The sequence below is a fragment of the Bufo bufo genome, chromosome 3 (assembly GCF_905171765.1).
Source record: "Bufo bufo chromosome 3, aBufBuf1.1, whole genome shotgun sequence".
Classification (NCBI taxonomy): Eukaryota; Metazoa; Chordata; class Amphibia; order Anura; family Bufonidae; genus Bufo; species Bufo bufo.
Window position 1 is genome coordinate 318,986,510 of NC_053391.1, and position 12,167 is coordinate 318,998,676.

The 12,167-nt window shown below is 42.0% G+C and overlaps 1 protein-coding gene across 5 annotated transcripts in view; it reads left to right on the top strand.

Annotated features, from left to right (window-relative positions):
- PUM1 (pumilio RNA binding family member 1) overlaps positions 1-12,167 on the top strand; it is a 71,578-nt gene that overhangs the window by 34,852 nt on the left and 24,559 nt on the right. For 2 of the 5 annotated variants that reach the window (XM_040424320.1, XM_040424323.1), the window contains exons 8-14: positions 932-1,025; positions 2,721-2,837; positions 3,350-3,501; positions 7,448-7,586; positions 8,154-8,297; positions 8,636-8,920; positions 9,035-9,271. In XM_040424320.1, coding sequence (XP_040280254.1) covers positions 932-1,025; positions 2,721-2,837; positions 3,350-3,501; positions 7,448-7,586; positions 8,154-8,297; positions 8,636-8,920; positions 9,035-9,271 — 1,168 coding nt within the window. The remainder of the gene's footprint in view (positions 1-931; positions 1,026-2,720; positions 2,838-3,349; positions 3,502-7,447; positions 7,587-8,153; positions 8,298-8,635; positions 8,921-9,034; positions 9,272-12,167) is intronic. The other 3 variants (XM_040424322.1, XM_040424324.1, XM_040424321.1) reach the window with 2 other exon arrangements.

Below are 12,167 nucleotides of genomic sequence, written 5' to 3' on the forward strand. Positions count from 1 at the left end.
TTTCCTGTGTCCCCCAAGGAATATGGGCGAGAAAAGGAGACTTTTGTATTACCAGTAAAGTCTCTTTCTCGCTCTTCCTTGGGGGACACAGCACCCGCCCTTCATTTGGGTTACAGTTGTGGTTCCGGCTTGGTTGCCCCCGTTGGGGCTCGACAGTTCTTTTTCCGGTTGGTGGTTATCTTTCACTACTTGGACACGCAACTGGCAGTCTCTTCTCCAGGCTGAAGGGTATAGCTGATGGAGGAGGGGCTTACAGCTTTCACTTAGTGTCACGCCTCCTAGGGAGCAGAGCTATACCCATGGTTTCCTGTGTCCCCCAAGGAAGAGCGAGAAAGAGACTTTACTGGTAAGTAATACAAAAGTCTCCTTTTTATTTTGGGGGTGGGGGGGTGAACCGACGAAAAACGTTGAATTAACCCTTTTTTGTTTTTATGATGGTGGTCACTGCACAGAATAAATGTTTTATATTTTAAGGTTTGGGCCTTTTGGAACACTGCGGTGCTAATTATGTTTTTTGTTTTTATTGTATTTCTATTTTTAATATGAGGAGAGGGTGATTTGAATTTTTATACTTATGCTAGACTGCAATAAATCACCATTGCAGCTTTATGTTCCATAGGCAGAGAAGTCCAGAGGCTGCCATAGCAGCTGAATGGCTCCTCTGATCTCGCGCCCAGGGAAAGCCCTGTAAGATGATGTTTTGGCAATTGACCACAGCTTCTGAGTAGTTAAATTTCTATGATTGAGGCAATGTCGGATCGCTAATAACGTCAGAGTATCTGCTGTGTAAAACAGCACACACCCGGCAGCTGTGCCGCCTGCTCAGCTTCTGTAGGCTTTAGATCGGGAAGAGATTAAAGTTAATTTACTAGACTGTTTAATGTTGCAAATAATCGTATATAATACATGAGATCGTGTAACTTTTCTGCAGTTGTTCCAAAGACCGAATGCCCTTGCAGTTCAGCAACTGACAGCAGCCCAGCAACAGCAGTATGCCCTTGCAGCAGCACACCAACCACATATAGGTAAGAGAGGGAAAGTTGATTTCATTTTGTTTGCAGACTGTATGTAAACGTAGATGAAACTTTTGATCATATTTTGTCATTTTTGCTGTACTGTTTTGTTAACAGGCTTATGGTACTTTCACACTAGTGTTATTCTTTTCCGGTATTGAGTTCCGTCCTAGGGGCTCAATACCAGAAAATAACGGATCAGTTTAATCCTAATGTATTCTGAATGGAGAGCATTCCGTTCAGGATGCATCAGTTCAGTCACTTACGTTTTTTTTGGCCGGAGAAAATACCGCAGCATGCTTCGGTATTTTCTCCGTCCAAAATTCCGGAACACTTTCTGGAATGCCGGATCCGACATAAATTTCCATTGAAATGTGATAGTGCTGGATCCGGCATTAAAATTACCACATTGACTGATCTGGCCTTCCGGTCTGCGTATGCGCTGACCTTTTAAAAATGTGTAAATAAATACCGGATCCATTTTTCCGGATGACACCAAGAGACAGATCCAGTATTTCAATGCATTTGTCAGACGGATCCGGATCTGTCTACAAATTATATCCGTTTGCATACGGAATGCAAGTGTGAAAGTACCCTTATCCTCCCATATCTATTCTACTAGAATGTTTAGTAAAGAGAGTTGATATATTGGCATTTTAATGTTTTTCTATAAAATACTGAGACATGATGAAATTTAAGGTAACTGTTATTAGGTGAAACGTTATACACTGACTTCACTATTGAAGGGATCCTGTCACCCTTGTTAGATTGCCCTCTGGAGTTGAGTTTCTGCCTGTCGTGTAGTTTTTATGCAGTTAAGGCTACATGCACACGACCGTGGTGTGTTTTGCGGTCGGCAAAACACGGATGGCGTCCGTGCGCGTTCCGCAATTTGCGGAATGGCACGGACAGCCTTTAATATAACTGCCTATTCTTGTCCGCAAAGTGCGGACAAGAATAGGACAGGTTATATTTTTTTTGCGGGGCCACGGAACAGAGCAACGGATGCGGACAGCACACTGAGTGCTGTCCGCATCTTTTGCGGCCCAATTGAAGTTAATGGGTCCGCATCCAAGCCGCCAAAACTGCAGCTCGGATGCGGACCAAAACGACGGCCGTGTGCATGAGGCCTAACACTTTAATGTTTGCAGCACTCTATTGGCGCTGTCGGGAAAATACCTCTTAGTAATCTGCAGAAGCTCAGGAGTCCTCTTTCACTACAGGCTCCTTCACCCTCCAGTCACTGATTGACTGTTTTCCCTCTTATTACTGTTTATAGAAATCAGTCAATCAGTGGAGATGGGTGAATACATATGCAAGTGCTGTAACTTATAAAAGTGTAAATTGCATGTAAACTGCACAACAGGTAAACATATAAGACCCCATGCTGAAATTGGTGTCTGTCTCTTCATAGAAAAGTGTTAAGGGCGCTTTGAATTTTAACACCCCATCCTTTTGTTCTCTATGGTGATAAGCCACTGGCAGGCTTGTTCTCTCTTGCATTTACAAACATATGCACACTTGGCTGAACTGAGCATGTATACGAATGGGATAGTCGGGGCAGAGTTCAAAATTGTGTAGGCAACTTTATTTTTTATATAGCAGTCTTCACTTTTACAATGGAGTTCTGTATTTGTGGTAACTAGTCACTTTGCTGTTGTATTGCTGTTGTATTGCTAATGTACTGAAGTTTGCTTTCACTGACAGGTATGTTTTCAGCAGGTTTAGCTCCCGCTGCCTTTGTACCAAACCCTTACATCATCAGTGCAGGTCCTCCAGGAACGGACCCTTATGCGGCAGGATTGGCAGCAGCTGCAACCCTTGGTAAGACTTCCCTATGTATGCTCATTATTGGAAAACTTAGTCATTGTACTTTCAAAAAACTTTGCAACAGACAATATTGCAAGTGGGTGTAAGAAAATCTGTAATATTTCTTATCGGAGAAGAATGCCTCTTTCTCCCTGCTTCAGAACTAACATTCTCTGCTAAATACGTTTTGAGAGACAAAACAGACTGTAAGATCACTGAAAAACCATATTGCATGCTGTTCATAGAAGTCAATGAAGAGGGGAGGGATGAGAACTAGAGAGGACATGCAGAGGTACACACCTCTTGCCCATAGAAGTCTATAGACATGAGGAGGATGAGCTGCTAGAGTGGAAAAGAAACACTTTTTTTCTCTATATTACAAAGTTGTTGTTTTTTTAATTTTTACCTGTACTATTGATTGATGCAAATTTTGTTGAAAGTACAGTGACCATTTAATTGTGTGTGCATTATTAATATAGACTGATTTCTGTAAAACCAATTGTGCCATACTTCTTTTTATTTGACAGGTCCAGCTGTGGTTCCACACCAGTATTATGGGGTGACTCCGTGGGGAGTGTATCCTGCCAACATCTTCCAGCAGCAGGCGGCAGCTGCAGCCGCAGCAAGTAACTCTGCATCCCAACAGAATAACCCACAAAATCAGCAGGGCCAGCAGCAAGTATGTATTCTGTGTGTTTGTTGATCAGCCCATGTGCTTAGCCCCATTTTATTTCAGTAGGCCTAAACCGTGGTTTTTCCATAGTTATGCTGTCAGATGCCAAGAGTGTTCTGTCTAGGTCCATTTTTTACTACAGTATAGAGCAGCAGCCTGTACTATTCCACACAGAGCTGCCAATCACTGGGTGTGCAAGAGTCCCACATTGTAATTTTTATTAAACCTTACACTGAAAAAAAAAAAATTCATTCTGCATTAAAACTCACAGCCATACTTGTGAAAAATGCAATCATAAAAAAAAAAAAAAAAAACTCCAATGAAAGTTCCTCCTGGGATTCGTATATGTATATCTTTGGTCCGTCATAGAATCAGGGGTTCAGTATAGATTTTTTTTGGGGGGGAGGGGTGAACTCCAAATGTTCCCTGCCCCTGCTTCAGATTGTGCATACAGAGCCACTTGGTATACAAAAAAAGTGGTATAAATTTTCTTTAAGCATGGTGCTTATGGGGTATCTATGCCATTGATGGCATCCGTTGCACTTATGCACCCAAGTTTTCCCAACTGAACCCTGGTGTGCGCTGCGATTCACTGGCTTGCAATGAAGTGTCAGAGGTGAAAAAATCTTTTATCACACTTGGTAATGACGTACAGGATTTTGCATCCACCATTTCATTTTCTGAAGTTCTGCCTGTGCATAATGTTCAGAATGATAGGCAGAGGCGCATAAAGGAGTTCAACATATGGCTTGGTAAATGGTGTCAAGAGCAAGGATTTGGCTTTGTTTCTCATGATAGCTCTACTTGGAATAGAAAGGAACTGTACAAAAAAGATGGTTTGCATCTTTCTCTCAAAGGAACAAATGTACTTAGTGAACAGCTCCAAGAATTTGCGAAAGAGTATTTAAACTAGGAAGGGGGGGCAAAAGAGTGAAAATAAGAGTCCAATTGCCCCCCGAAACAATGCCAGAACAGGTCAGAAGCACAGAGGTTAAGAAATGATAAGCTCAGAGTCCTGTCTACAAATGCTCGCAGTTTAGGTAAAAAAATCAATGAACTTGGGTCAATAATGGCATCTGAGAATGTAGATTTAGTGGCTGTTACGGAGACATGGTTTAATGAAAGAAATGACTGGGACATAACCATACCAGGGTACTCTTTATACAGAAGAGACAGAGAAGGCAAGAAAGGAGGAGGAGTGGCCCTGTATGTGAAAGATAGCATTAAATCTAACCTAATACACGTTGGTGAGGCCAACATAGTCAGTTTGGGTTACGTTGCAGTTTGCTAACCATGCAGTAACTCGTGTAGGTGTGATATATAGACCACCTGGTCAAGTTAAAGAACTAGATGATCTACTAGTTGAAGAAATAGCTAAAATGACAATGAAAGGAGAAGTTATCATTATGGGAGATTTCAATCTTCCAGATATAAACTGGAAAACCAAAATAGCAAGTTCTACCAGGAGTACAGATATTCTAAATTCCCTACTGGGGTTATCTCTACAACAAGTGGTTGAGGAGCCAACCCGGAGGGAGGCCATTTTGGATTTGGTATTCACAAACGGGGATTCGGTATATGATGTCATTGTAGGCGAAACCTTGGGATCTAGTGATCACCAGTCAGTGTGGTTTAATATAAGAACTGTGAAAGAGTCCCACCACACAAAAACAAAAGTTTTAGATTTTAGAAAAACAGACTTTTCAAAAATGAAATTAGTCATAAATGAGTCCTTATCAGACTGGAACGGATTACATGGAGTCCAGGAGAAATGGGACTACTTAAAAGGTGCATTATTGAAGGCAACAGAAAATTGCATTAGACTCGTCAGTAAAAGCAAAAAAAGGAGGAGACCAATGTGGTACTCAGCAGAAGTGGCCCAAATCATTAAAAATAAAAAGCTAGCATTTTGTAATTATAAAAAAAACCAGAGCAATGAAGATAAGGAAATCTACAAGATTAGGCAGAGAGAGGCCAAGCAAGTTATAAGAACTTCTAAAGCGCAGGCAGAAGAAAAACTAGCTCAGTCTATGAAAAAAGGGGATAAGACATTCTTCAGATATATAAATGAAAAAAGGAAATTAAAACAAGGAATAACTAAATTAAAAACAAAGGACGGAAGGTATGTAGAAGAGAATAAAGGGCTAGCCGACTGCCTTAATGAATACTTCTGTTCAGTTTTTACAAAAGAAAAAGGAGAAGGACCTCCACTAGAAAGAATGACTATTAAATCGTTTGATGCATGTATCTTTACAGAGGAAGATGTTCTAAGTTTGCTGTCTAAGGTGAAGACAGATAAGTCACAGGGGCCTGATGAGATACACCCAAAATTATTAAAAGAGCTTAGTGGTGAGCTGGCAAAACCGTTAACAGATTTATTTAACCAATCATTAGTAACAGGAGTCGTCCCGGAAGATTGGAAATTGGCAAATGTCGTGCCCATTCACAAGAAAGGTAGTAGGGAGGAATCGAGCAACTATAGACCAGTGAGTCTGACATCAATAGTAGGCAAATTAATGGAAACCCTATTAAAGGATAGGATTGTGGAACATCTAAAATCCCATGGATTGCAAGATGAAAAACAACATGGGTTTACTTCAGGGAGATCATGTCAAACAAATCTTATAGATTTTTTTGACTGGGTGAATAAAATAATAGACGGTGGAGGTGCAGTAGACATCGCATATCTAGATTTTAGTAAGGCTTTTGACACTGTCCCACATAGAAGACTTATCAATAAACTGCAGTCATTGAGCATGGACTCCCATATTGTTGAGTGGATTAGGCAGTGGCTGAGTGACAGACAACAGAGGGTTGTAGTCAATGGAGAACATTCAAAACAAGGTCATGTTACCAGTGGGGTTCCACAGGGATCTGTACTGGGACCGATTTTGTTTAATATCTTCATAAGTGATATTGCAAAGGGCCTCGCTGGTAAGGTTTGTCTTTTTGCTGATGACACAAAGATATGTAACAGGGTTGATGTTCCTGGAGGGAAACGCCAAATGGAAAAGGATTTAGGAAAACTAGAAGAATGGTCAGAACTCTGGAAACTGAAATTTAATGTGGATAAGTGCAAGATAATGCACCTGGGGCGTAAAAACCCAAGGGCAGAATATAGAATATTTGACACAGTCCTGACCTCAGTATCTGAGGAAAGGGATTTAGGAGTAATTATTTCAGAAGACTTAAAGGTGGGAAGACAATGTAATAGAGCAGCACGAAATGCCAGCAGAATGCTTGGATGTATAGGGAGAGGTATAAGCAGTAGAAAGAGTGAAGTGCTTATGCCGCTGTACAGAACACTGGTGAGACCTCACTTGGAGTATTGTGCGCAGTACTGGAGGCCATATCTCCAGAAGGATATAGATACTCTAGAGAGAGTTCAGAGAAGAGCTACTAAACTAGTACATGGATTGCAGGATAAAACTTACCAGGAAAGGTTAAAGGACCTTAATATGTATAGCTTGGAAGAAAGAAGAGACAGAGGGGATATGATAGAAACTTTTAAATACATAAAGGGAATCAACTCGGTAAAGGAAGAGAGCATATTTAAAAGAAGAAAAACTACCACAAGAGGACACAGTTTTAAATTAGAGGGGCAAAGGTTTAAAAGTAATATAAGGAAGTATTACTTTACTGAGCGAGTAGTGGATGCATGGAATAGCCTTCCTGCAGAAGTGGTAGCTGCAAATACAGTGAAGGGGTTTAAGCATGCATGGGATAGGCATAAGGCCATCCTTCATATAAGATAGGGCCGGGGGCTATCCATAGTATTCAGTATATTGGGCAGACTAGATGGGCCAAATGGTTCTTATCTGCCGACACATTCTATGTTTCTATGTTTCTATGCTTGTGCACTAGCTTCATTTTACTTATTTTCTCTTACACTCCTTTTCTGCCCATTCTTTACAATGCCACACTTTGACCTGTATGTTCTCCCCACATTTAGGTTCTTCGTGCAGGTGGAAACCAAAGGCCTCTAACCCCTAATCAGAACCAACAGGGGCAGCAAAATGATCAGCTAGTGGCAGCAGCTGCAGTGAACTCTGCACTTGCATTTGGGCAAGGACTTGCTGCTGGCATGCCAGGTGGGTTACGTGATATTTGGCAGTTTATATACCAGACTATTTGGCAAATTAAAATTTTTAGAAAGATTTACAAAGTTTTCAATAAATAAGGAAACCTTTTCTTTGGTGAAAACCTGGGGTGTTTTTGGTAGCCGACAACATCTAATGTAAAAATTCAGAATATGAATCACGGTCAGTATTTGACCAATTTACTGTTCGGGTGCAAGGAACTTTATAAATTTGGAGTATCGTAAATCCTGCGCCATGTTTAAGCTAGAGTTGTGTCTGCAAAAAATGTTTTTGTGCAAAAAAAACTGTGTCCATGTGGCAATTAAATTTTTTAGTCTAAGTTTACACCACCTATAAGTTAGCGAAGTTTACTCCAAAAATTCGTCAAAATTTTAGGCCTTTTTGTGGCCCATGGAGACTTAAACCACACCCCTTTCCATGAAGCCCCACCCCCTTTTTTAGGCAAGCAGTTGGTAAATGTGGTGCAAAGCACGCATGCTAGTTATTTCAATAGTAAATCTGCCTCACTGTTTTCTAGTATTGTGTCTTTCTGTCTAAGTGTTGTGTTTTTGGTTGTAGGGTACCCAGTATTGGCTCCTGCTGCATACTATGACCAAACAGGGGCTCTTGTTGTGAACACTGGGGCCAGAAATGGACTTGGAGGTCCTGTTAGGTTGGTGGCTCCTGCACCGGTTATCATCAGTCCATCAGCAGCTCAAGCAGGTAATTCATCTTCATATCTTCCATTTATACAAAGCTAAACTAGCTCCCCCATCATGTGCTGGGCCTGGCTTCTCCGCGTGCACCAATGAAAACCTCTGACGTCGAAACGGGGGAGCACACCGGATGTTTTCATTGGTGACCAGGAGTGGTGTAGGCACCCGGGTAAGTATATTCCCTGTGCGCGGCCCGGCCATGGGGGAGCAGTTTATGATATTGGATAACCCCTTTAATTTCTGTTTGGCATTTTCAGTTATATATTTGATGTGGAATACCACTTGGTGTATTTTTTAAACTTTTATTTTTTTATAACTTTTTCTGTTTTTCTTTTGTGCCTCTAGCTGTTGCCGCTGCAGCTGCCTCAGCCAATGGACAAGGTGGCAATAATAATGGACCCTTTCGCCAGTTAAATTCTCAGCAACCTCAGGGACAGCCGCAGCCACAGGGCAACCAGAATCTGCCCTCAAACTCTTTTTATGCCAATAGCTCCCTGACCAGTAACTCCCAAAGTAGCTCCTTGTTTTCACAGAGTTCAGGTCAACCGGCAAACAGCTCGTTGGGGTTTGGCAGTAGCGGATCGTTAGGTGCCACGCTTAGTTCAGCACTTGGTGGCTTTGGAACAGCAGGTAAACTAACAGTAGCATCTTCTCAATGGTCATAGCGTCTTTGGTGCTTTGAGCTTGGAAATGTAACAGTCATAACTGCTGCAGATTAATTGTTTTTATTTTTTCTTACACTAGTTGCCAATTCTAACACTGGCAGTGGATCACGCCGCGATTCTCTAACTGGCAGCACTGACTTATACAAAAGGCCTTCCAGTAGCTTGAATCCAATTGGCCATAGTTTCTACAATGGTCTTGGCTTTTCTTCCTCTCCTGGTCCTGTAGGCATGCCCCTTGCCAGCCAGGGGCCCAGCCATTCCCAGACACCGCCACCATCCTTATCATCCCATGGGTCGTCTTCCAGCCTCAACCTTGGTAAGAGATTTAATTTGTTTTATACATGCACTTATGTTTCTTAGATCAGACAAAGGTACATAAAACTATGTATGCTGTCAGGGTGGATTTGATTTAAATCACTAGTCAGTAAGGCTTGATTTAAATCATAGTTTTCTACATAAAGACTAATTCTTGCTGGTATAACTTATAATATGCAAGTAGATTTTTAGAATAACAACTTTTCATATTAGTTTGATTAGGTTGATTCTGCATTCATAGGTTTGTAGAATTTAGGATTAAGGCTACTTTCACACTTGCGGCAGGACAGATCCGACAGGCTGTTCACCCTGTCGGATCCGTCCTTCCGCTATTTCGCTGTGCCGCCGCTCCGTCCCCATTGACTATAACGGGGCCGGAGCTCCGCCCCCGTCCCGATTATAGTCAATGGGGAAGAAATAGCGGAAGGACGGATCCGACATGGTGAACAGCCTGTCGGATCCGTCCTGCCGCAAGTGTGAAAGTACCCTAAGGTCTTTTTCTCAACTCTGTTCATGTTATAACATTTTTGTTGTGAAGAAGAGGCATGTGATCTCTGAGTTTTGAGAACTGCAAAAGTAAACCAAGCATCTGTGATAATATCTTGTAGGCAGAGAAACTGCTCAATAATCTTACAAAAACCTCTGGAAGAGCATGACATTGAATGGATTAATAGAATTTATTTACCCAAAAAATTCAACCTATACAGCCTTTGGGGTACTTTAACGCTTGCGGCAGGACGGAACCGACAGGCTGTTCACCCTGTCAGATCCGTTCTTCCCCTATTTCGCCGCTCCGTCCCCATTGACTATAATGGGGACGGGGCGGAGCTCCGGCGCAGTTCGTGGTGAGAGGCCGCCGTACTAAAAAGTCGGACATGCAGGACTTTTAGTCCGGTGGCCTTTCGCCGTGCACTGCGGTGCTGCGTCGGAGCTCCGCCCCCGTCCCCATTATAGTCAATGGGGACGGAGCGGCAGCACGGCGAAATAGCGGATTCGACAGGGTGAACAGCCTGTCGAATCCGTCCTGCCGCAAGTGTGAAAGTAGCCTTATTCTACATAATTAAAAAACGAATCTTTATTTCATGATGGAATAACCTTTGGATGGTAATATATTTTCCTCAAAAAGCATTTTATATAAAAAAAAAAAAATAATCGATTTTAAATATAACTTTTTTTTTTTTTTTTTTTTTTTTAAATCATAGATTTTTATCCACCCTGTATGCTGTACATTCTGCTATCTCTTTTGCAGCTATGATGCCTACTTTTATGCTATTGTCTTAAGGCATATCTGTTACATCCTATTATAAAGGGGTTGGCTCAGAATCCGGCAGTAACTTTTTAAATACTGTTTTAGGGGGGCATATACTCTGTCTGGGACTGTATCTATAACATTTAGGGCTGAAACACTTTAATATGAACACTTTAAAAATAATGGAGAGCAAAACATGCTTTTAAAGAACTCTGTGTAGGAGAAACTTGATCACATTTTCAGACTGTATTCTCTCTGGAAGAAAGCATAGAGGGACGCGACTGCCATGAATAAGATGTAGCTTATAGCTGCTCGACGATGGCACTGAATTCCTGTCTGTGGTTGACTACTTATTCACTGCTTCTCTCTAGTAGTTGTGTCTTAACAGGCAAATACATTGCAAAACAAGCGATATTTTCAGTGCTTGGATGGAGTTCACCTTAAATATTGTATTACCTTTGTAGCTGGGTGTATGAAAGTGATTGCTTACTACCACGAGTTTTATAGCACCTGCTAGCATTTTCTTAAAGTTGTGCCAAGTTTTAAAGTTAACCCCTATTTACAGAAATAACATGCTAATCGTGAGGATTCAACCACCAGGACCCCCATTAATACCCATAACAGGGGTTCCGTTCCGCCGATGTGATGGAGCAGCAGGTTGAACATGTGTTCTGCCGCTCTATTTATTCTTTATCGGATTGCTGTCCGGCGGTCCCATAGAGTATGAATGGAGCAGCCGGTTGCATGATTGACCTGCTGCTCCATCAGCTCAGGGAAACTAGACCACCATGCTCTGGATTGGCAGAGGCCCCAGCAGTCAAAGGCTGGGTTCACACGGGCGTGACTGATTTGTTCAGGATGCGTCCCGGGTGTATTGCGGCAAACCCGCGTGAGTAGGTACCCAATTGCAGTCAGTTTTGACTGCGATTTGCGTTCCGTTGTTTGGTTTTTATCGCGCGGGTGCAATGTGTTTTGCACGCGCGTGATAAAAAAATGAATGTGGTACCCAGACCCGAACTTCTTCACAGAAGTTCAGGTTTGGGTTAGGTGTTGTGTAGATTGTATTATTTTCCCTTATAACATGGTTATAAGGGAAAATAATAGCATTCTGAATACAGAATGCATAGTACAATAGGGCTGGAGGGGTTAAAAAAATAAATAAATTTAACTCCCCTTAATCAACTTGTTCGCGCAGCCGGCATCTCTTCTGTCTTCATCTGTGAGGTAAAGGACCTGTGGTGGCATCACTGCGCTCATCACATGGTCCATCACATGATCCTTCTCCATGGTGATGGATCATATGATGAGTGCAGTGACGTAATCACAGGTCCTTTACCTCACAGATGAAGACAGAAGAGATGCCGGCTGCGCGAACAAGTAGATTAAGGTGAGTTAAATTACTTTTTATTTTTTTATAACCCCTCCAGCCCTATTGTACTATGCATTCTATATTCAGAATGCTATTATTTTCCCTTATAACCATGTTATAAGGGGAAATAATAATGATCGGGTCCCCATCCCGATTGTCTCCTAGCAACCGTGCGTGAAAATCGCACCGCATCCGCACTTGCTTGCAGATGCTTTCGATTTTCACGCAGCCCCATTCACTTCTATGGGGCCTGCGTTGCGTGTAAAACGCACAATATAG